The 26,666-nt window shown below is 41.2% G+C and overlaps 1 protein-coding gene across 1 annotated transcript in view; it reads right to left on the minus strand.

The window, feature by feature from the left end:
• The window catches only part of egln1a (egl-9 family hypoxia-inducible factor 1a), a 38,160-nt gene extending 11,494 nt beyond the window's left edge, over positions 1 to 26,666 (minus strand). The window contains exons 1-2 of the mRNA XM_085368834.1: positions 25,689 to 26,666; positions 5,108 to 5,227 (exon numbers count right to left, since the gene is read on the minus strand). Of these exons, the coding sequence (XP_085224960.1) occupies positions 5,108 to 5,227; positions 25,689 to 26,375 (807 nt within the window). The 5' untranslated portion in view covers positions 26,376 to 26,666. The remainder of the gene's footprint in view (positions 1 to 5,107; positions 5,228 to 25,688) is intronic.

Below are 26,666 nucleotides of genomic sequence, written 5' to 3' on the forward strand. Positions count from 1 at the left end.
TTTAATTCACCTTCCCATAAAAAAAAACAAAAACAAAAACACAGTACTGAGAGCAACCAGAACAAAAAGAACACATTTTCTCATAAAAGCTTCCCTTCATAAGCTCCCTTTAAATCGAGAAACGGTATTAAAACTCTTCTCAGTGCATACAAAGCTGCATCGCATTTTTAAGGCCTGGCATTTTCACATTATTCCAATAGAGTACACAATTGTCAGAGTGCAGACTTGTGGTTCAGAGAGTTTCCAAAAATAAAACTGGAGGCAGAACCTTTGGCCATCACGTTCCTCTACTGTGGAACCAGCCCAGCTCGTCTATATTTTAAAGATTAGGCCCCTTTACTTTCCATTTTAACAAATCTTACAACACATGAATTTAACCTTATTATTGTTCGTAAGGCTCCTTGTTTCTCAGTGATCATATTTTGTCGTTTTGCTTTCCTCTCAACTCACCTTGGCAGACACTAAAATGCTGAGGTTTCTGAAAGGCAGCTTTTCCTTTCCCTACAGTCGCAAAGTACTTTAGCTTGATGTTTAAAGTGACTCCAAAAGGAGGGAAAAATATATGGGTTGTAGGTTAAACCTTTAAGCATACTTTGCACTTCGTATATGCAGTAAAGCGGCTGAGTCATTTCCTTTCTCTTACATTTGCTTGCCTGTGTGGTAAATGAGTGTATAATATTAAATCAACATTTTATTTACTGCATTGCAGATAGACGGACATCTACATGTTAAAGTCTCAAAGTGATTTTATACAGAAGGCGTGGCGGCTGAAGAGACATAAATTTGGGGGATAAATAACTGGAACAACTGAACCTGAACATTCCAAAGCCATGTCACTCTCTCATAGTGAGGCCCCGGTATCCAGGCAACCACATTCTATAAGCCTACTAATAGCCAATCAGAGGCCAGATTGTAATTATTCACATGTCCAACAGGAATCTAGCACATGGCTTGCTGTAACAACTAAAGCATGCGCATAAAAAAAAGCAGTACAACCTACCTCATGACTGATATACGCATTAACAGGAAAAGATTTACTATATAGATAAGAAAACAGGCAATTCTGCGGAGGAAGTGCTCAGAGAACAGATAATACAATGTAAATGGTGCAAGTCAGATTCAGGAGACTGCTGCTTTGAATAAGGTGTAGTGACATCTGATAAACTAAAAAAAAAGAAGTACCTACTGTTATCACAAATCAAAGTAAATCATCCTGACCATCACAGAAACTGCATTAATGCAGATGAACAACAGCAACATGCTAAAACAACCAGGAATCCCTTTGAGGGTCTGAGGGTTGTATGTGGAGACCTGTGATGAATAAGGCAGCAGCTGAAAGCAGTACATAAGTGACCAGCAAAAGGGTCGATCACAGTATCAGTATTTGCAATTAAATGTAAAAGTACTGTTAACTCGGCTGTGTATTTTGTCTCCTCTCACATTCCACTCACCTCACTGCTTGCTCAGTGATAGATGTTTAGAAAGAAATCACAGCGAGAACACAGACTCATGCATGACCTGCCGCAAACTCGCATCTCAAAGCAGCACAGAGTTTCCTGTAATTATGTCATTTTCATATACAGGTCTGGAGGTCAACTATGTAAGGAAGTGTGGACGTCAGCCTCTTGTTTACTCATGTGACTTGTAATGCTAGCAGATATAGCCGCACATCCGGTATACCAGTCCTAATTTCATGCATAATATGATCTTTTCAAATATCGCTATATCGGTGAAGAGACAACGCTCAACACGGTTTTCCCCAGAGATTATACATAATATATTATATGCATTTTAGAGCATATTGGGAGGGGAACTGTATGATCTCTGCACCCTCTTTATAACAAAAAAAAAAAAAAAAAAAACTATATTAGATTGACAAATAATAATTCACGATTATTTTATTAACAGGTGTTTTATATGACAATGGATTAACAATTAACACCACAATCATTTAAAAAGTAAGCCAAAATGTGGCAATACAGTGAACTGAAACTTTTACTATATGTACAAATTGGACACAGCTTCCAGGTCTGAACAAGTACAGCCAATGACAAGTGCCTTGCACAAAGACTTTCAGTTGTAGGAAAATGATTGCTTTGCTCTTCGACCTCAATAAACACTTTGTGAATGACTTTGAGGTCAGTCGCTAGTTTCAGGTCACAGTGACAGTAAGATGCAGTTCAATTAGTAACTTATGTTCCTCACTACAGTCAGAATGGAAGATAAAGCAGGGAATGCAGTGTCCCTTGATTTCACTGTCAGACCCGCCATTTATTCCTGACTGTTTGAAAAAGTAGTGAAAATGCTGTTTGAGGCTTCAACCCAGGACTTCACTATGCAACAGGTTATGGTATGGTGGATAGGACCATCTTTTATATACAGTCTATGTTGAAAACTGCCTCTAGAGCCCTTTTCAAATGTATATATTTTTTTAAAGATAGCCCAAGAGTAGATTTTTTTATTTTATTTAATCATTTAAAGAAAAAACCCTCTATGTTTATTTAGTTTTTATTATGACAGTAAAACGCTTTTTATTCTGCACAATCCTGACAGATAAACAACTTACTGTGAAAATATATAAAAGGCCTGCTTCTGTAAAAAGACTAAAAAACACTGCGATACAAATACAGGTCATACTGCCCCAGCACTGGTGTCATGTCACCGTCTCCTCAAAGAAACATGAAAGTGATCCACTTTACAGTTGCTGCCTTCTGTTATGGAAACTTGGAACCTGTCTAGAAGGTATGCTCCCCAACTGCTTATCTAAGGACAAATACGTCAAACTCTTGAAGCACATTGCAGTTAAATGCATATTGCCAAGAGGATCTACTTACACTTGCATGCACAACTTTAGGCTTTACTGAAACGTCTGGAAGGAAAAATGATCCAGTTAAATGAATAAAAAATGCCTTGTGATGGCAAAGGTCATAGAAGAACAGCTAGACTGGGTTGAACTGACAGAATGAGTAACTCAAATAACCACCCATTACATCACACATCTGTTACATCACACTGAACACGCAACACGTCAGCCTTAAAGCAGATGAGCTCCAGCAGCAGATTCAAAGAGGGGGTGTAATGGTGTGGGAGGCAGTTTCAAGTCACACCCTTTTGTCCCCTTTAATACCAGCTGAGCTTCATTTAAATGTCATGACCTACCTGAATATTTTTTGACCATGCCCTTCACTCTGTGACCAGTGTACCCATCTCCTGATGTTGATGTCATATTGAGCTGGGCCATATCATACTATTCACGGTAATACCGGTATAATGGGCAACGATAAGAAAACGAAATATCACGATAGAATATGGGTAAAACGCACATGCGCAGTGCCTTTGTTTTCATACGCACATGGCGGAAAAAGCATGGCGACGACGCAGAATGAGAAGGACGAAAGCGGATCGTTGAATGAAACGGATGAACCAGAATTGGTTTGTAAAAATGCTGCAACTTCAGTGATGTGGAACTGGTTTAGCTTTCGTCCGTCAGACACACACCAAAGCACTATTTTTGGTAGAGCATGCTAGAGGGCCGTCGTTATTACCATGTTTTTTGGAAAATACGGCACACTTAAAACCAATCCTTTGATTTTTCTGAAAATCGACAGTACCCCTTATAATCCCATGGGCCTTATGTATGAATTCTGGTTGTGTTTACTGACCTTTATGTGGTACACGGCGTTAGCAAATCAGTCAAATGTTTTAGTACGACTTTGCTAAGCTACGAACCCGCACCGCTTGATGGATTGTCGGAGTATTACGGCTATTGTAGGCAGGAGCCTCGCGGAGTGATACGTACTGCGCTTCAACATAATATTATTATTATTATTGTGTGTGTATAACCTCTTTTTAAGTTTTGTGGATATTATACATGGTTATGCTGAGGATATGTTGGCCAATTTCCACTGGAAATGCCTTTTGGTTAAATTGTCAGCAAGGAATTTGCATTTGCACTATTAAATTTTTATATAACTTTAATGCACATAAAAAACAGCTGCTTGTTTAAGTGAAAATACATTGATGGTTTTTTGTTTGCACTAATAAAGTTGTGGAGTTGAAAATAATTTGTCTAGTGTCAATTATATCGTCAGTTATATCGTTATCACAAATTTTCAAATGTATATCATGATAAATATTTTTGGTCATATCGCCCTGCTCTAATGTCATATATATTATATAATCTCAGACTGGTTTCTTGTAAGTAACACTGAATTCCCTGTCCCCAAATGGCCTCTACAGTCAGCAACTGAACAGAGCAGCTTTGATATGTGGTGGATGAGGAGGATCAAACCATGAAAGAGCTCTCCGCAAATCTGCAGTAAGTACATGACGTTATCTTGTTGATATGCACAAAAATCTCAAGACAACATTTCTAAGACCTTCAATGAAATAGGCAATTGTAAAGGTGAAAGGCAGTTCAACTTACTAGCAGGACATCTAAAAATAAAGTTAGGATAATACTGAATTCCTGTGGATATATTTTAAGTACTGTATGACACAAAGTTCAATTAATTTGACCACTATATGAAAATTCCTGTAATAAAACAACAACAACAAAGAAACGTGGAAGGTAGTATGGGGTGTTTTTCCTTCTCTGCATTTTAATGGGAAATATGAAAAAGGGAGAGTGGCCACACAGCATTTACCTACACGTAACCACTATCATGAACTCTGTACGGGTGTGGTGTATGGAATAAAGCAGGGTGGAGGGTGACAACAGTGCCACACACACACACACACACACACACACACACACACACACACAACTGCACTGACTGGTCAAATGCTTGTGGCAGGAAGTCAGAAGTTATGAAGACCTGACACACAAACACATGACAGATGACTTTGTTTTGATGATTATTTTACAAATAATTTCAAATAGAGCCCGACCAATACAGGAGTCATTGAAATTAAAACAAAAAATATAATGTAAAATAACTCAAAACGATGGGGTTGCTTTCTTAAAATCAACCTTCCAGTATTGCTCAAACTCGTTAAAGATCTGCGGCAGACCAATAACGGCCGGGTATCGGTAGGGCTCTAATTTCAAATCACTCTTGAATCAAATGGTGATAACAAGAAGGTTCTCCACACATCACTACCATACCTTGGCATTCCAATCTCTATTAAGGTAATATATGCATGTGACACACCGTCCATCGCCGTTAGGGTTATCCACATGGCGCACATATCCTGTCCCGTTTCCGGGGTAACATGCCACCATTGCCTGAAGAGAGGAACATGAAAAAAAACCCCTGATTAGTAAAAACAGATATGCAGTGACAACAGCAGAAATGTAGGCATTCAGTCTCTACAGCTCATCTGTCAAACAAAAGCTGTACTGCAAGGACAAGAAAGAAGGGAAGAACGGGAGCAAAGGAGCTCGAACTGCATTTGCTGGCTCGTGATGTGGAAGTAGCAGAAAGCCTCGCCGCAGTCTGACTGTAGCACTGCCTCACCTGCACCAGGACTGACACAAGGCACAAGCTGCCTAAAACACAGCTGCCTCGTTATAAACTTTAAACTGGCAAGGAAAATAAACCGGAGATATCATGCTGCAACTTCCCCTCGTCTCTTCCTGCTCTACTAAGACTTGCATGATCTGCTTGGGTGTTGGCAGTGAACCTCCACGAGCTCTTGTAAACTTCTCGGTGTAAACATCGAGGGAGCACGCCCGCTCCTTCGAATGCCCTTCAGGAATAAGACGCACACAAGCGGTGATTTGCACACCACCCCGAGGACTGTGATACAGAAAAATGTGTTTTCTTTAACAGTAGAGATTTCTCAGACATCTCAGAGCTTTTGCACTGGAAATTACAGCTGACACTTGAACACCAAACAGCGTGTGTTTTCTTTTCAGATGAGTGGTGAACGTGCACACAGGGTGGAATAAGCCCTCATGCTAAGCAGTGTCTAAGCAGCGATATGACAGACAAAGGCAAGTTCATCCACATTCTTTCAAGAACTTGCATCAACATAAACCATAGCAACATTATTATAAACACTCAGTGTAGACTAAACTTCTTCCTCGGGGTTTCTACCCTGTAAAATATTATAGAGCATCTATGCTAGCACATTTAGAAGTTAAAGCTACCCTTTCAACAAAGAAAAGACTGAAGGTGCTGGGATTCAAAATGAACATCCGGGAGTTGAACAGGTACATTTACTTCTGTACATGCACAAATTTCATGATTATTTCACTGCACCACAGAAAAATTGTAAATCTTTGCGTGCAAAGCCTTTTAACGCCATAGTGAGAGCATTAAAATAAAATGACATCAGACCCACGTCGGCATCTTCTTACTCTACATGTCTGATCACAGTTACTTGCGTCAGTCCACATTGTGTTCACATGTTTTGTGTGATGCAGGTTACCGCTGGAATGCACATTATCAGGGCCTTTAAAGCTGAAAAACAACAAAAAATCTGACATAAAGATGGGGGAGGTAGCTCTGGCTGCATGTATTTTATCTTTTTTTTTTTTTTAAATATAAATGGGGTGGGTTTAACAAGAACAGGTGCTGGGTTGGGGGATGGGGGGGGGTACGAACTGACAAAGCGCTTCCTGTAAGTAAGTCGCAATCCAGTATGTTTTCTTTCTTTGTGTGAGTCTGTGTGTGGCAGAGAAAGAGGTAGAGGGGCACAGACAGAGAAAGCATAGGGGTGGGGCTGGAGAAGAAGACAAGAGTGAACTGAGTGAACTTTGACTCTTGGCCTCCCTCCAGAGGCTGCAGTATTTTAATGGTTGTGCTACGTGCAGATCGTGAGGAGGGCTGGCTGATCCTCGGCAATGTCACCCCTCCCACCCTCAACTGCTGGGCTTGCGCTGCAAGGCTGGAGATGGGTAAACAGCGGCTGCTAGGAGATGTGTGTGTGTGTGTGTGTGTGTGTGTGTGTGTGTGTGTGTGTGTGTGTGTGTAGGGGAAGCGTGTGTGTGTTTGTGCGTCTGCTGAGCCGAGGTGCAAGAGCCTAGGCGCTCTGCAAAACTCCTGACGCGGCATTTTAGCTTACAATTCCCTCAAATAGACAGCTGTAGAAACGTTCTAATGCTTCATCAGATCCAGGAAAGCTTGACATCAGCACATGCTATATAACAAATGCAAGAGCGGTTTGTGATTATTCTTGTTACAAAAAAAACATGACATGCATAACAGCTAAACCTATATGGATTGCTGGTCTATACAAAAACAAAAATCCTAAGAGAATAAGATGTTTTAGCTAAAACATTTACAAAAATGCAAAATCCAGACAGCCTCGGCGTGTTAGAATCTGTATTAAAATAATAACAACTATATAAATAATAATAATAATAATAATAGTTGGGAAGGGAAGGGAAAAAAAAATCATATTTCCCACAATAAAAAACATGTCCTACTAAACTCAGGTAGCCCATAATTCCATTCCCTTTGTCTAACAGAGTTACTGCTGATATAGTGGGGACAGGAGTAAATGTTTTCAAATGAAAGCTATTTTTAACACACTTGTTTCCTCACTCTCTTCACCCCTAACCTCTATACCTATTTGAGCTTCCCTTCCTTTAGCCACTTATTCTTCCGCATTCCTCCGCGGCCCTCATTAGGAGGCTGACCTTACTCTTGGTGTTGTTTGTTTACATTCCATAGGCATGGCTTCTGAAGCCGATGGGCATTCACAGGCAGAGAGCGAGAGGAGGTCACAGAAGAAAGCTCAGAGGCTGTCGCTGAGGCCACAGGAAAGGAAGGCTTCATTTCACAGATGGATATTAAAAGAGCATGAAAATAATTGACATTACAAACACGCACAACCTGCAACTAGTACCAAACCATGCACTTCCTTGATTGAAAAAACCAAAACAAAAAACAGCAGTCAATTAAATAAATGGGTCTTTGATAATGGCCGAGAACATAACAAATAAAGCCTGGTACTCAAACACTGCTGCTGCAGCACATGCTTTCAAATGTTGCATAATAAAAGCTAATAATTGAAGGGTTACTTATCTGGTACTTTTAGACTGGAAACTAGCATTATGAATTTTTCCAGACTAGTGTGTGTGTGTGTGTGTGTGTGTGTGTGTGTGTGTGTGTGTGTGTGTGTGTGTGTGTATATATTAGGGGTGCAACAATACACAAAATTCACGGTTCGGTTCGATACTTTGGTGTCACAGTTCGACATTTTTTCAATACAAAAAAAAAATGTTCATGCCTTTTTAATTTGTCATTTATTAAATTTTCACGGCACATTCCGCACCACATCTCTGTGCGTTCATCATTTGTTTGAAGCCAGCTCACCTCCTGCAACTACTTTTCCGAGAATACGTGCTTCTTTTGTGGTTTGGACTCCTTCTGACATTTGTTTGGAGGTGGAGGAACATCACAGTAATTGCTTAAAGGAGCTTGCTTCTTCGACATCTTTAAGAGTTCTAAACAAATGTCTGTCCTCCTCCTGAAAATCTTATGTACGCAAACAGGCGTTGCAACTTCTTATCTTGTGCCCGTTTTTTATTTTGACAGCGAATGCGCACCTGCGGACCACTTATGTGCAGCCCCGGATATACAGCTCGTCATACTGCAGCCACAGAAATTCGTTTGTCCATGAAACCATAAAGCTGCACTTTCTTTTTGCCTTATCGTCTGATTTGTCATAACTTTTCCGTTTTGTGGTAAGCTTTTCTTTGGCTGTCACTTCTTCACCCTGACCTGTCTTATTTGGCTCAGCAGAACTAAAATATTGTGGCGAGCTCAGACAAGGAGGAGACGAAGTGTCGTTTGGTCTTGCTTCCCGTGAGCTAGCCAGGGAGCACAGCCGTTTATTGACATCTGCAGAAGAACACTGCCGCTAGCTAACTGCTCAGCGCGGCAACAGCACAGCAACAACAACAACAACAACAACAACAACACACAGGGCGCCCTCTGACCCCGGAAGGACACACCGTCGCAGTGAGAGGGCGTCACCCGTCACTATGGCAACATAAACAAAACATAACTGTACAAACAGAACCCCGAACAGCCCTGACCCGCTACATAGCCCCCACCTAAGGGGTCAGTCGTCCCCGACGACCCCATTACCCCACACAAAGTCCTGCAAATGTCCAGGTGCCTTCTTTTGGCGCACCGGCCGGTCACGACCGGCGGGGGAAAAGTCACTCGGGTCAGAACATGGAGTGCCACCATCATCCCACTTCTGACACCAATGTGGCGAGCTCAGACAACGAGGAGACGGAGGTGTCGTTTGGTCTTGCTTCCCGTGAGCTAGCCAGGGAGCACAGCCGTTTATTGACATCTGCAGAAGAACACTGCCGCTAGCTAACTGCTCAGCGCGGCAACCGCACAGCAACAACAACAACAACGACACACAGGGCGCCCTCTGACCCCGGAAGGACACACCGTCGCAGTGAGAGGGCGTCACCCGTCACTATGGCAACATAAACAAAACATAACTGTACAAACAGAACCCCGAACAGCCCTGACCCGCTACAATATGTATCCTGCTGCTTTTACACACACACACATAACGCTCAGCGATTCTCTGCACATGTTTGAGCTTGCTGCGGGAGATTTCACTTATCATGTTTGCATAGTAAGCTAACGATGTCAGAGGAATTGGTGCGCAAATTATCATCACTCACCAATCAGTGCTGTCGCTCTCTATACACAGTTCGCGCGATTGCAAAGTGAAAGCAAAAAACAAGCGCAAATTCAAACGCGATTTCAATATGTCACATATTGACAGTGGCTCACCGATGCCAATGACATAATTACCCAGCTACATTTCCGAAAGAATGCAAAAGCATTGACATATATTTTTCCTTCCTACGATAGGCCGACGGGCAGGGCAGAGATAGATTTTGGTAGCCCGACTGGAAAAAATCGCTAGCCCCAGGACGTAGAGCAGGCGATTTTGCGAGCCCTGTATCTGATTGAGGAATCACTCATCTTTGGAAAAGAGAGTTTATTACAGAGAAATGGCTCTTTCCAAAATAAAAGCTATACTATACGCTTCTTCTGGGCTATATTCTCAGCAGCATATTAAACATATCAGGTCCCCATAAGGAGAATCATGTGCTAACGGCTGTCTAAATGACTCGGGTAAAGTTTGGTGCATGCGTGCTTGTTGTTTTTGTCTGCTTCCACTTGTCTTTGCACTAGGATGATGTCGGAGTAAATGTGCAGTCATATTCGTTGTGTTCCCACTAGTGCTGTCAGCGTTAATCTCGTTGAAATTACGTTAAGGCCACAACACGGCAAATCTCCGTTAACGAGCTACCGGATCGCCCCGTGCAACACGTTAACGAGCTAACTGCGCTAACACATTAGCTCCCACCCATGTAATTGAGCATTGCATGGCACATCCAACATACTGTTTTACTTTAGTCCATGATGTGCTTACCTTCAGGGTCATACATCACATCCAAACGCCAGATCTGAATGAGGGTAGGGGAGGTTCAATTTGCCATGTTGCAAGGAGAGCTTAACTTCTGTCTCGCTAGCTTGCCCTGCGCTCAGTGAATCTGCGTTTGACTACTCCGCCTAGGCTGCACTGTCGAGCGCAGATCCACTGAGCACTCAACACAGACAGCATCGTCAGAAGGAAAGTTGATAAAATAAATTAAAAATGTATTTTGTATTGTTCATACATATGCGTACCGAACTGAAAGCACTGTATCGAACGGTTCAATATCGATACGAGTATTGTTGCACCCCTAATAAATATAAAATTTATATATATATATATATATATATATATATATATATATATGAGATTAACGTTTCAGTGGGAAATGAGAGAATAAACCCAAGTTGTTTTTTGTAGCTCAAACATTAACTAAGCTATGGTACCTTAAACATTGTCGGGTAAAAGAAATGCTAATGCAAACATTTAAAGGGCTCCTATATAGAAAGAAGGAAATAACTAAGAAATTCAGCAGAATGGCATACATTTACCAGAACATGTCCTCAAACTAAAAACTGATTACAGCTTTAAACATAAAGGACAGTTGCTTAAAACAGACCTGTGAAACAAATGCATCTACACATGACATTAGGGAACTTTCACCCTGTGTCGACACATAACTCAGGATGTGAGCCTTGAACTGGGGTGGAGAAAAATGGAAAAGCTGCAAGGAGTCCGCTCACTTCACATAAGAGATGCTTATCCAAACATGAGTACAAACAGTTGGGATGGAGACCTTGTAGCACAGAGGAGTGTGGGAACCACGGCAGTTTGGGTTTTGGCCCAGGATAGCTCACTGCTTTATCTGTCCGAGAGTGGTGCTGCCTCAGAGGAAATCCTTGTTTAAAGTAATGGCCCAGTTTACTCTTTTCTTCTTTATGGCAGGCTGTGAACAATTGAGGGACGTATGCAGCAGCAACACTACCCTTTAACCTCCACATGTTGCGGTGGAAACACAAACGCACTCTCTGGTACTGTTACGCAAATATTCTGAGAGGAATTGTTTAAACTTGAAAGCGCTGTATATCTCAGCACACTCTCCCGCTGACGAACTAAAGATAAATGCATATGCTGGTCTCTGTGAGCTGCTTTAAGTTTCACCCGGAGTAAACTCAGGTCTGGGATCCAGTGACAGACCAAAACTGCCCTGCAGTCAGTCAGTCTGTGTCTATTCATTTTAGTGGAATTAACTGAGTTATAAAACCAACAGGGGGAAAAAAGGATAACTTTTCTTTATTACTATTCATTTTTGCTATAAAGCTCTCGCTTTTTCTTGTGTCATAAATCGAGCCCACCCTTTCCCTTTAAATCTCAAGCTCACTCACTGTTTAGTGCAGCTCCAGCCACGAGGACTAAAAGAGAGCCTTCGGTCAACAAGATTTATCTAGAGAAAGTAAAACTGTCAGCTTCAGCGCCTTGTTGTTCACCCATGGTTGCTGTGAGTGTCTACTAAAGGGCCCAGTGTACCCACCATGTTGATCGCTTCGTGCACCGCTGTTAACGGCTTTTAAAGCCACGTCTATTTATGCTTGCCGTTAAGGCGCAGACAGCCGCTGCGGTCTTCTCCTCAACGAAAGGCGTTTCCACTCAGACAATACTATCACATCAGAGCTGATATAATAAAACATGTGCAATCAGTGACCCTCTAATCTTCTGTATCAAAATATCCTTAAAATGGTGATAAAAAACTGACATGATTGAACACTTGAGTCTTCAACCCAGCTGTGGCAGCAAAACGCGACAGGTTACAAAAACCGAGAGGTGCACGACCGGCTTATTAAGGAAATCCCCCAGAAAAAAGATTTAATCTCAATAACTTGATGTTTAAGTTAATAATTCTATTAAATAATCACAATTGCAATATTGACTAAAATCATTATGATTTTTCACAGAGTTCAAGAGCCTTGACTCATATTCAATGAAAACCAACTAGGGCTGTGCGATGACCAAAATCTCATATCCCGATATTAAGACATCTATCATCCGATAACGATATAAATCCCAAAAATGTAACATTTTCTGTAAATTCTGTGAATCTTAGGCAGCTCGACTTGTTTCCAGCTGGGCATCGTGTAGCTGGAGTCGAGTGTTTTAACCGCTGCCTGAAATGATACATTTTTAGACATAAGTTGTAACGCCCGCCGTTTTCTTTGTGTTTATTACACGGCGTGCTGCAGGGAAAAGCCTGTTCTAACGTTTGAGTCTAAGGTTTATTTTTTAGCACACGACGGCTCTTTTTTGCTTCTCATCCGTAAACACTCTGCATCTTTCACGTGATTCAGTTTATTTTGAAAAGTCTCAACAGGATCTTGAGCTTTATTGTGAAAGGTTTATGTGGAACAAGCGGACACGCGGTGGTTTTACCGTCGTTGTTGCTAACGACAACGCATAAAAACAAACGCTTGTCTGTCTGTAGTGTGGTTATATAAAATATAAGAGAAAGAGAGAACTTTAACTAATTAACATAGCCACTACAGTGACCATCAAAACAATGAAAAAATATTGCCGTAAACAGTCTATTTTGCGACACCACGAAACAAACGATTGCGTAAAATGAAACGATAGACGTTTTTATATCGTCATCCGATATATATCGTTATATCGAACAGCCCAAAAACCAACAGAGCAGATATTTGTATCTGACCTCTGATGGCTCCATCCACTCCATCAACTGTGTGAGAGCCATGTGAACTCATTCTGAAACTGGGTGATGCAGCATGTTGATATGTTACAGTTGAACATGTCAAGATATGAGTTAAGAAATTGGCTTTCTAAGTAAAAGACAAAGTGAAATCTACATCTATATTAAACATGACTTAAATAACAGCCGAAGCCTTCATTTACTGTTGCAAAGAGGCAATTATAATTATTAAAGTATCTAATTTGCAAAAATATGTTCATCAGTGGATGGATGTTCATGTTTGATATGGCACTGAAATTATGCCAGATGCCCTTCCTGAACGCAACCATCCTGTTTATCCGGGCTTGGAATACATTAGCTTGTGATCCCCTGAGACTGTCTTTCTCTATTTAAAAGAAAAAAATTCTAATTATGCTTTAATTTGTTTTTTTAAAACCACCATTACTATCACCCTCCACCCACCATAAATCCTTCCTGTCTTCAAGCCCACGGTTGCAAGTAGTAAAAAACAAAGAGCTCTTTCTCAGGGCTCCACCTGGATCGTGGCCAGGTGTTGCTCTTAGACAGCTGTGATAGGAAACAGAAGGATGGATGTGCGCTTTAAGCTTTAATAAAATGTATATTTTAACAGCTTCATTTTAACCGATGAGCACTTATTCAAGAAAACGACACTGTAACAAATGCTGGATTAAATTAGATGCATTCATCCCTCTCTCTGGTATGTCACACTGATTTAGAAATCACTCTACACGGCTTAGACCACATTATGGTTTTAAATAAAAGAATGGTATCATGAGCATTTGAAGAAATCCACAGATGAATTACAGGCTTTGAGAGGGGATACGTGACCATGATGGCCTGTATTTATATAGCGCTTTACTAGTCCCTAAGGACCCCAAAGTGATGGGTGAGCCTGAGCGCTGAATACTTCCTAGACTATTTCTGGTCAACAGTGAGATGGTTAAACAATAAGCAGGATAAAACCAGGCATGAAATGTGCTGCACTTAAGTCAAGCTGGTACTGTAGGCGGACGGAATGAGCAGCTCGTGGAGCCTTTAGCATAACGTATAGCTGTCCCCAGCGCTCAGAGGACCACTGTCACATGACTTCCTCTTGTCTACTCGCTCTGTAGAGCTTTAAGATTTAGGTCAACGGTCAACTTCCTTCTGAAAGCACATGTCCACACGTTGCTCTGTGACAGAACAAATGACAAAAGCAAATAACTGCCAACAACGTCAAAACACTGTTATCAAACTCTGTTGATAAGGAAGGGGTCTGTCCAGTTCTGTCCTGTTTAAGTTGAACTGCTTTGAAATGAATGAATTGACAAGATGATTTCATAGCATGAGGAAAAGATTTTGAAAAAAACAACGGAAAATCGCAATACCGCATACTAGGGCTGGGCCATATTATACCGTTCACGATAATACCGGTATAATGTTAGGCAACGATAGGAAAATGAAATATCGCGATAGAATGGGAGTAAAACGCGCATGCGCAGTGCCTTTGTTTTCATACGCACATGGCCGGTCGTTGAGTGAAACAGATGAACCAGAATTGGTTTGTAAAAATGGTGCAACTTCAGTGATGTGGAACTGGTTTGCTGTTTGTCCGTCAGATACACAACAAAGCACATTTTTTTTGCAGAACATGCAAGCGGCCATCGTTATTGTCGTATTTGTCGGACTAAGATGCTCTTAAATCTGGGAGTAATCTGGGTCCTAAGCTCCGTAATCTTCAGGTCAAACAACACTGCAGCATCACTTAGAGTTAAAAACTGTCTAAATTCTTTCATCTTTAATAAAACGATCAGCATTGCTGCTTTACCAGGTGTAACTATAAAGTTTAACTTCCAGGCATCCATGAAAACAAAAGTTATTACATTTAACGGAGTTAGAAGTTAGCAGGAAGCTAGCGGAAGTTAGCTCGCTAGTTTCGCTAGTTACCTAAGCATGATATAGCATGTTCTGACTGAGAGATTTCTGAAAAAAAATCAAACGTACAGCTCTGCTGTCACTTCCAGCATAAATGAAGACAGGAAACTAAACAGCAGTGACGTTTGTAGGGTTACTGAAGTTGGGCTAATTGGTATATAATGATGTGCTACGTGATCGCTAGCGACACAGCTATGTTAGCATAACATAAACAGTGAGGCTGGAGGACGAACACTAACACTTTTCCACTTATAAAAGTTAACGTGAAGGTTCTTCATGGTTAGAGACAAATGCAATCGCATGGCAGGATGCTGTAAACGGACCAAACTTCAGTCAGGAGAACAACTGAGATAATCCATCCACAATACGAGGTTAGTTATTAATATACTGCAACAACATGGGAATAGAGCAGCTGCCAGAGAATTCAACACTAATGAATCAATGGTACAGAAGTGGAGGAAGCAAGAAGAATGAGTTTAATAAAGTTTGATTTATCTGACTGCTTTGTTTCGCTTAATGTGCCTTATAATCCTGTGCACCTTATGGTCCGAAAAATACGTACTGCACACTGCAGTTTAATGTTGCAAAGCACCTCTTTTTAACTTCAGTGGATATTATACATGGTTATGCTCAGGATATGTCAGCCCATTTCTACTGGAAATGCCTTTTGGTTAAACTTTCAGCAAGGAATTTGCATTTGCACTGTTACATTTTTATAAAGCTTTAATGTACATAAAAACCAGCTTCTTGTTTAAGTGAAAATAAATGGAAGGTTGTCTTTTTGCACTAGTAATGTTGTGGAGTTGTATTTTGTCTCGCATCAATTATATCGTCGGTTATATCGTTATCGCAAATTTTCAAATATATATCGTGATAAATATTTTTGGCCATATCGCCCTGCTCTACCGCATACCGTATTACATGCTCACAGTCTACGACAGTAACAGCTTTTCAATTAAACTTCCTTAAAGTCGTCCTTTTCTTGACAATTTACAAATGTATTCTTGATGAATCAATTAGTGCCCAAAGACATTATAAAAAGCAAGAACAACATCTTTAAATGTTTATCTTTAATCTAACAGTCTATTACCAGACTTCAATGCATTTACAGACAACTAAGACTAACAAAACCTGCAAATGCACACATTTAAATTATATCAATGGGATGTCTCTGGTTTGTATTCCTTGCTGAAACAACTTTTAAAATTATCGCATACGGAAGCACTAAAAGAAAGAAAGCCCAGAAAACTGTTTGTTTGTTGTTGTCTCTAGGTCTTGCCTACACTTATGTTACAGGGGGATGTTTTTTTCCCACAGTTGACCCGTTGTTTTTCACAATAAAGAGTCATGTTTGAGACAGTAATGCAGCTGGAATCCATATCCGGTTGTTCAGTGATGACGCGACGAATCCTACTTCCGGGTCTAAAGTAGTCTGCGTTTAATATGGCTTTTGTGTTGTTAACATGTTTAATGTTATGTATTTTCTTCTATTTGATCTCAAAAAGCTCCTAAAACAGTCAGTGATCACTGTTGACCTCCCTCGGCTTTTATTACCGCTAATCATTTATTTAAGCTCAGTTTTTAAAACCTTAGGATGTAACTACAGCCCAGCCCATGCAGCAGTATATGAATGACTAACTTCGTATTGTGGATGGATTATCTCAGTTGTTCTCCTGGCTGAAGTTTGGTCCTTTTACAGCATCCTGCCATGCGATTACATTTGTTCCTGACCACCGAAAACACTCACGTTAACTTTTATCGAGTGGAAAAAAAAGTTAGCTTGTTTATATTATGCTAACATAGCTGTGTCGCTAGCGGTCACGTAGCACATCATTATATAGCAGGTAGCTCAACTTCAGTAACCCTACAAACGTCACTGCTGTTTAGTTTTCTGTCTTCATTTATGCTGGAAGTGATAACAGAGCTGTACGTTTTAATTTGTTTCCAAAACCCTGCAGTCAGGACATGCTATAATGTATTTAGATAGAAGCTAGCGAGCTAACTCCCTGCTAACTTCTAACTCCGTTAAATGTCATAAATTCCGTTTTCATGGATGCCTGGATGTTAAACTCAATTGTTACACCTGGTAGAGCAGAACGCTGATCATTTTATTAAAGATGAAAGACTTTAGACAGTTTTTCAACTCTCAGTAATGCCACAGTGATCGTTTGATATATGGACCTGCAGCGGAGTTTAGACCCAGACACGGCTAGTGACGTCAGACTGAACAACCGGATATGTGCAGCCTTGCAGCGCCCTATGATATGAAAAAAAGGACCAAAAAAACAAACAAACAAACCAGGAGCAACATCTCCCTTGTGTGTATTGGGCTGCATTATATTTGAAAACTTAAGCTGCTGTGGGACCTCATTACAGTATGTACAGTGTTTAAATTCAGTACTGAGTCATATTTCAGCATGCTTAACACGGCTATCATGTTTCATGTGATCGGCATAACTTTAATAATGTCAACTTTGAAAAGTAGCAGTAAGGGTGTTTATAATGGAGCCTTAGCTTAGCTGGCTATTCTTTTATCATGTAAGACAGACTAACAGTAGCGTGAAATAAGTCAGTAACAGGACAATTATGTTGCTGCTACAAGCTTCCCCACTCGCTGTCTGAGGAGGGTGCACAGTATCCTGCGGGACCAACATCACCCTGCGCGCCACCTTTTCCATCTGCTGCCCTCAGGGAGAAGGTACAGGTCTATACAGGCCAGAACATCCAGACTGGCCAACAGCCTGTATCCACAGGCTGTGAGGCTCCTGAACTCTCTGCCCCCCTCTCACGGACAATAACCATATCCAACTTCTTAATAGCAATGAACTGGTCTGCATTGGTGCATCATATCTTTATTCTCTTCCCCCTCCTGCCCCCCCCCCCCTCTTTCTTAAATAGATATCATATCTGATATCATATCTCACAGTACAATAATATTGAATGGGTTGCATTGTTGTATTTTGTCATGTTTCTCAGGTCTTTGTCTGAATTTCTACGAACATTATTGCTAAGGATTGTCTTATTGCATTGGAGTCACACTGGGTTAAATATGTACACTTGGGTTTTAAGGGGTATTTATTATTTTCTTCTTTTTTTGGGTTGTATGGAAGCCCCAAACGCAATTTCATTGTTCTTGACAATGACAATAAATAAATAAATACTAAATACTTCTTTAGGTTTCCGGATAATGTTTAAATGGTATCAGAGAGCATCCAACATGCTGGATCTGCAAAGAAACAAACATGTCCCGCTGCCTGCAACTTCCCACAGTGTTATCAAGTGAACGGGGGAAATGGAAACAATGCCATTTAATAACTATTTGGGCAAAATCTTTTTCCTCTGTCTCTCCCAATGCGAATTGTGCTTACATTGTGTCATATCCCTTTGAGCCATTGATACTTGCAGCATTTCCATTTGTGCAAGTCATGCTGATATTTGCTGGTCACAGTTCAGCCGTGTGTTTGCCAAGGCAACTAGGGCAGTAGGCGAGGAAGTCAAGTTCTCAGTAGAGTGTGAGTGAGTGGCCAGCTGCATGGATCAACAGCACAACCTGAAATAATGTGCTTTCTCCAAAACATTTAGGCCTACTAAGAAACAGCCAAGGGTGAGAGAGGAGGGGGGACCGACTGGACAGGAGAAGCAACCTAAAAATAACAGCATACGGCAACTAGAGCTGTGCCAGCACATAAAAACAAGTACCTGGAGCGAGTAAAGGCCACAGACTTCAATCGAATGTGGGCTGTTTCACCACTAGATCCTTTAAATGTCAAGGGCTGTTATAACAGAACATGATGTAACAAATGTAGATCAGGGACAACTCTTAGTGTATCATTTTTAAGCGCTAATTCCAGTTCTGGTATAGTCTGTTATTTCCCTCTAAAAAGATGTGACAAATATATCTCAAGGTCAAAGACCAAAGAAGTCCTCAAAACTGCTTAAAGCTTGTCAGAAGGTTGGAGCTTTGTTTTTATATGCAAAAGAGTAAAAAGATAAAAATAAGTTTACAGATCAGGATATCAAATAATGAAATTATTGTAAAACTCAAAGAGCTATGAAAGGCTGTTTTCTGACATTTAATTGTTAAATTTTATTTATTTTGCCATGTAGGAGTCAAACTTATCTCAAAATTTAAACTTAGTAACTCAAACTTTTTAGATGAAAAACTGAAATTTCAAGTTACTAAGATGAAATGTATAAATATAATCTGAATTTTAAACTTTTTTATTTTTCTGTTTTAAATGTTTAACTGGATGGAAAAATTATTTAATTTAAGTGGCATAAAGAAAAAGACCATTAGATCCAATTAGAGCAGGGCAATATGGCCAAAAATATTTATCACGATATATATTTGAAAATTTGCGAAAACGATATAACAGACGATATAGTTAATGCAAGACAAAATACAACTCCACAACTTTACTACCGCAACAAAACCCATCCATTTATTTTCACTTAAACAAGCAGCTGTTTTTTATGTGCATTAAAGCTATATAAAAATTTAACAGTGCAAATGCAAATTCCCTGCTGACAGTTTAACCGAAAGGCATTTCCAGTAGAAATGGAATATAATATCCACTAAAGTTAAAAAGAGGTGCTTTGCAACATTAAACTGCAGTGTGCCAAATAAAAACGTCAAATACGTATTTTTCGGACCATAAGGTGCACGGGATTATAAGGCACATTAAGCGAAACAAAGCAGTCAGATAAATCAAACTTTATTCAACTCATTCTTCTTGCTTCCTCCACTTCTGTATCATTCATTCATTAATGCTGTATTCTATCACAGCTGCTCTATTCCCATGTTGTTGCAGTATATTAATGACTAACCTCCTATTGTGGGTGGATTATCTCAGTTGTTCTCCTGACTGAAGTTTGGTCCGTTTACAGCATCCTGCCATGAGATTGCATTTGTCTCTAACCATCAGGAACCTTCATGTTACCTTTTATCGAGTGGAAAAAAGTTAGCGTTCATCCTCCAGCTTCACTGTTTATGTTATGCTAACATAGCTGTGTCGCTAGCGATCACATCATTATATACCAGCTAGCCCAACTTCAGTAACCCTACAAACGTCACTGCTGTTTGGTTTTCTGTCTTCATTTATGTTGGAGGTGATAGCAGAGCTGTACGTTTTAATTTGCTCAGAAATCTCTCAGTCAGAACATGCTATATCATGCTTAGGTAACTAGCGAGCTAACCTCCGCTAACTTCTAACTCCGTTAAATGCAATAAATTCTGTTTTCATGGATGGCTGGATGTTAAACTTAATTGTTACACCTGGTAAAGCATCAATGCTGTTCGTTTTATTAAAGATGAAAGAATTTAGACAGTTTTTAACTCTCAGTGTTGACTTTGGGACCTGTAGCGGACGGAGTTTTGGACCCAGATCACTCCCAGATTTACGAGCACCTTAGTCCGACAAATACGGCCCGCTTGCATGTTCTACAAAAAAAGTGCTTTGGTGGGTATCTGACGGACAAACACCAAACCAGTTCCACATCACTGAAGTGGCACCATTTTTACAAACCAATTCTGGTTCATCCGTTTCACTCAACGATCCGCTTTCCCCCTTCTCATTCTCCGTTGCCGCCATGCTTTTTTGGCCATGTGCGTATGAAAACAAAGGAACTGCGCATGCGCGTTTTACCCATATTCTATCGCAATTGACTTTGTGCACGCTAGCATATGCTACTTCCGGTGCGGAAACTCCTGTGGGGAGCTTTGTTTCCGGTGTCCTATTCACGCCCTGTTTACGGTCCAAAACAAGTTTAGCAAATGAATGAATCAAGCGGCGATTTACATTTCTATAGATGTCTTGGGCATTTACCCAATATATCTGTAAATGCTTCTATCCCCAAGCCATCCGTGCCCTAAACACACACACCCGCCCTCTCACATCATCTATAATTGACTGAGACAGGACTCTTCCAGACACTAAACCAAGGAACAATGTACATTTCAATTCCTTTAATTTTAAATATGTTTATATTGTCTATCCTGTAAAATAGTCAGATATCTATTCATATTAATGTACAGAATTCACCTGCTTGCTGCTACTACTGCACATTCACCCAGTGTATATACTATATATAAAAAAAAACACCCAGCACGCCCCTGCGGGCGGTTTATCCTTCAAGCTCGGGTCCTCTACCAGAGGCCTGGGAGCTTGAGGGTCCTGCGCAGTATCTTAGCTGTTCCCAGGACTGCGCTCTTCTGGACAGAGATCTCCGATGTTTTTCCCGGGATCTGCTGGAGCCACTCGCCTAGCTTGGGAGTCACCGCACCTAGTGCTCCGATTACCACGGGGACCACCGTTACCTTCACCCTCCACATCCTCTCGAGCTCTTCTCTGAGCCCTTGGTATTTCTCCAGCTTCTCGTGTTCCTTCTTCCTGATATTGCTGTCATTGGGAACCGCTACATCGATCACTACGGCCGTCTTCTTCTGTTTGTCTACCACCACTATGTCCGGTTGGTTACCCACCACCATTTTGTCCGTCTGTATCTGGAAGTCCCACAGGATCTTAGCTCGGTCATTCTCCACCACCCTTGGGGGCATCTCCCATTTTGACCTCGGGACTTCTAGGTTATACTCGGCACAGATGTTCCTGTACACTATGCCGGCCACTTGGTTATGGCGTTCCATGTATGCCTTGCCTGCTAGCATCTTGCACCCTGCTGTTATGTGCTGGATAGTCTCTGGGGCATCTTTACACAGCCTGCACCTGGGGTCTTGCCTGGTGTGATAGACCCCAGCCTCTATGGATCTTGTACTCAGAGCTTGTTCTTGTGCTGCCATGATTAGTGCCTCTGTGCTGTCTTTCAGTCCAGCTTTGTCCAGCCACTGGTAGGATTTCTGGATATCAGCCACCTCCTCTATCTGCCGGTGGTACATACCGTGCAGGGGCCTGTCCTTCCATGATGGTTCCTCGTCTCCCTCCTCATTCTTGGGTTTCTGCTGCCTGAGGTATTCACTGAGCACTCGGTCAGTTGGGGCCATCTTCCCAATGTATATATATAACAACACCCCCCCCCCCCAATTTTTGCACATGTCGAGGAGCATGTCAGGCTACATTTCACTGTGTGTTATACTTGTATAACTATGCATGTGACAAATAATAAAGAACCTTGAACCTTGAAATGATGTTCATCGACTTGTCGATATTTTCCCCCCGCGCCTCAGGGCAAAAGAGAAAAGGGATTTAAATGTTATATTTCTCAGCTGTCCCTCATTTATCGCGGGTGTTATGTTCTAAAAATAACTAGCGATAGGTGAAATCAAGTAGCCAATTTTATTTTTTGACGGTGCAAAACGTTTTGTGGACATCGTGGACATACAGTACTGCACTTCAGAGTCACACTGCTAGCGATCGATGCAGCGATTCTGTACTGTACAGGAGAGACGTCACGGAGGAGATCGTCTGCAGCGATCAGGACGCAGGACACAATGTGACGTAAAAAAAAACAAACAACATGCAAACTTGCACTAAAAAAATCTGCGAAACAGCAAGGTGAAAGGTGAACCGCGTTATTAGCGAGGGACCACAGTAATTTTGAAGGTAAGTCACAACATACCCTTCGTAAATACTAATGTATAGAAACCCTTACCAGCAATCATTCATTTTTTGTGTGGCTTTTTTCACGGTTTGTTGACATGCTGTGTAGGTGTGTACTTGACTAGCTGATATCGACATAAAGGGGAAACATCTGGTTGGACTATTCTTCACCTGTAGTTTGAATGCTGAACATTTGCCTGTTTAAATCATAAGACCAGTCACTATACAGAGATGTGCTTCTGAATGTGGACGATGTGTCTTCTGCTGCAGTAATGCAGTTCTGCTTGTGTTGAGTGATGTAAACAACTGATCGATCTAAACTCTTTAAATGTCAAAGTTGATCATTAGATTTTTTATGACACAACAGTGGTGAGTGTTCCCACCTTCTGCTCTTTGTAACTTAACGCGATCTTTCCATTTTCGAGTTTTGGACATGATTTTGGAGGATATCTTCGCAGTAGCGATTGACCGCAAAGTAAAGCTACCGGAAATGTACAACCCCACATCCGGTCTCAAACCAGGAAGTTAGCATTTTCTCGTGCACAGGGTCTATTTTATTTTCTTATCGTTGCCTTACATTGTACCAGTATTACCGTAAACGGTGTAATATGGCTCAACCATAGATGCAATAACTGTTAATAAAACCTTAAATCTTTTGTAACCATTTTTTCCCCCCAATGTACCAGATTTTAATAACACTTCTGTAAGAAATCTGACCTTTTTAAAGGCCATAATGTTTACTTATTATTAAACTATTCTAAAAATGTGCTGATTCCAATATATGGTGTTTGTTAACTCTGCAGTTAAATCATGTTTAATCTACACACGATTTGGACAAAGCAATACAAAAAAAAAAAAAAACCCCTACATTTTCCCAAATGACCAGAAAGTTTATGTTATATCATATTTATATTTTAGTAAAAAAATACCTACTGGTTTAGTGCGCAATGCTTTGAACCAGTTTCAAAGTGTTAGTGATTTATCTGGAGAAAGTAAAGCTGTGAGCTTAAGCTCCTCGTTATTCACTTCACGGCTGCTGCGCAGGTCTCCAAAAGTGTACGAGCCCACTGCCGCACAGCCTCCACCAGCAGCAGCAAGCTTCCTGTGGTGTAGGTAGAAAACCCTAACCCTTGCGAAAAAGACTTTGTGGTCAAAAATACCTGTCAGTTTAGCCATAAACCTAGGTCACGTATCCCACTCACCTCTTATTCACTGATTTATTTTTTCTTTTCATTTTGAATTCAATTTAAAAACTAAAGAAATCGCTCTGAAAAACTGATTTAATCTCAAACAGCTTGATGTTAGGTTAATAAATAATTATATTAAACAATTATAATATTAACTAAAATCATTAAAAAAAAAATTGTTTCACAGTCCAGCAGCTTTTATTTATTCTCAGCCAACAGAGCAGATATTTGTGATGGCTCCATCAACTGTGTGAGAGGTGTGTGACTACAAAGTTGATTTATTTCTCTAATATTATAATAAAAGGCCCGTTGCTTTAGTGTGTTTAGGTTCTAGCCAGATTCAAAGTGATGTTGCTAAACTTCTAGTTAATAGTGACTATAGCCTTCAAAGAATTTCACTCAGGAGAGGAGGAGGAAGAGGAGAAAGCCTGAAAGCACCTCATCCTCTCCTGAGGCAGTCTCATGCTATAAGGCCATGGTGACCAGATCTGTCAAGAGTCGCAGGTCACACGCAACCATCGTTATCCACTAGACAGCACTAACAGTTAGGAAAAAACAAACCAGGAGCCGGGAGAGCTTCTGAACTCTAGCTGCTCAGCCTGAAAAAACGAGGACATCCGACAATTAAAAACAAGTTCTTAGAAAACACATTTTAGTGAAACAGAAGCTACCCACAGCTTCCTTTCGCCCCTGTAACACGCAGGTTTTCTTCTCAGTATAGGAATGCTGCCTAACCAAATATGTTGTGTGACGCTGAACTTATCACCACAACCTGTCACCACTAAAGCTGCCACATGGTTGCAGCTTCTTCACATCACTCACATTTTACCAAAAATAAAAGCTAAAGTACAAACATATGAATACAATATATACATTCTGATAAGCTGGACTGCCTCCATTGTTTGTGCATGTGGCAGCATGTGTTAACGGTGTTAGTCGTGTCACTGGTCAGAATGACCGTCCTGAAACTAATGCAGTCTGTTAGAACATATAGCTCTGCTATTCACTGCTTACTAAGGTGCTTTCAGCGAAATCTGATCTTTAATTTGGAAACTCTGCTTTCTATATCTGATGCTTTCCCCATCACGTTTATTTTAAATAGAGCACCAAACATAATTACACACCTACGAAACACATCTAAAAACCAATAGTCATTCAAAATATGAACAATACACACTTAATGGAGGGAGTGCAGCCTGTAGAGGTGAGGACTGGACTTGAGCAGTAATCTATGGATAATATGGATTTAGGAATATATTCTGTAGGCATCAGAAAGCTAAACTATTTACACATCTGAACTAGGATCAATATACTTTTTTTTTTTTTTTTTTATCATTTTAGGCTAGAATAAACAGTCCAGCATGACATATGCTTGCAGCTGCTTGCTAGAACAATGTGCCTCGTGCTTTGCTTTCATTAGATTTCAGCTGGATTTCATTTGATTCAAAGATGCTGCAGACACGTGCTCTATCCAAATTTAATCTTTCTTATTGGTTGAGGTATTGCGTTTATTTAGAGCAATGATTTGAGGGTGTCTTTCTATTGCCATGGCGACCGAACACGTGCGCTGTCTGTGCACACTCTTCGTGCGTCCAAAACAAAACCATTAACATGTGAGCAGCACCAGCAATCACCTTTCTGACTCAAAGCAAAGCCAGAAGAGGGCTCACCGGCCTCTTACCCGCAAAGTCGAATCTAATTAGCAAACAAGGTTGATCTGTTACACCTAATAGCGCTTTAACGACAAAAGTGGGAGAAAAAAAGCTTCTGCAGAATGATGCACCCCTGTTAAAAACCTGCGGTACTTTTGATTTCATCCCCACGCAGAGTATTGCTGCTTCCCTGACCTTGTAGTGTGTGTGGCAGGTGTCGCACCAGCAAGCCTCTGGCTCCTGGAGGATGAATGCAGTAGATGCGCAGTATGCGCGTGTGCTTCGTACTTACCTTTGTTCTTCCATTTATCGCATAGTTTCCCAGTTTGCCATTACAATGTCTGATCAGGTCGTCCATGCGATTCATTAGAAATTGGATCTTCTCGCAGCGGGGCTCCTTGCCATCGATCCACGTGATTTTATCCCCTCGGATGTCTTTAGTGGAGTCGCTCTTTTGACTCACCAGTTGACCGTCTGTGAACTTGCCAGTTTCGTACAGGGCCTTGACATTTTCAAGAATGCCCAGCCCGATCTCTGCTCCTACAAAGCCGTCCACCACACAGATGCCGTGCTTATTCATGCACGGCACTATGCACTCCATGGCAAGTTTCTGCGGGGATAAGCTGCTCTGTCCGTTAGGTGTGACGGTGCTGTCGGACATATCATGTCCAGCTCTCACCTCAATTCTCAGTGCTTTTGTGTTTGCAATGTCTGCTTGCTCGGAGCTTTGCTCTTCTCGACATTTCTCAGGCGCCTCGTCGTCCCCGGGCGGCGGTGCCTGCTCGGGCTTCTGTGCGGGCGGCTGCGGCTTGTCCGCCTCTTTACAAATGAGCTTGTGTTTCTTCCAGTCCTGCTTCTGGTGCTCCTTGCTGCAGTAGAAGGAGCTGCGGCATCTACCGCACTTAAGAAGGTTATCAAACCTCCCGCAAAGTTCACAGTACTGTCGGTCTCGGTCCAGCTCGCTCTGCGGCTTCTCCATGTTTTGAGGATACAGGAGGCGTACTGCTCCTTTAATACCGATCCTTCACGCGCTCTGCTAATCGACAACTTTGGAAACGACCCGCCGCCGACGCCACGCTGATACCCAGAGGAATCAAACATTCAAAACCCTGCCATTTTATCGCACTCATGTCCTTTTCTTCCTCGTGTGTCAGCGGAATAACACGACAACGTGCGCCCATGGACCAGCTTTTAGGGGTGGGTCGAGGTCTTTGGGAGGCATTTTTGCAAGCTAGCTCTCCTTCCCGGGGTAATGGATGTCGCCGCTCAG

This window comes from Diplotaxodon limnothrissa, linkage group LG13, assembly GCF_057381915.1.
Source record: "Diplotaxodon limnothrissa isolate DT_005_m linkage group LG13, D_limnothrissa_male_GT1.1, whole genome shotgun sequence".
Lineage (NCBI taxonomy): Eukaryota > Metazoa > Chordata > Actinopteri > Cichliformes > Cichlidae > Diplotaxodon > Diplotaxodon limnothrissa.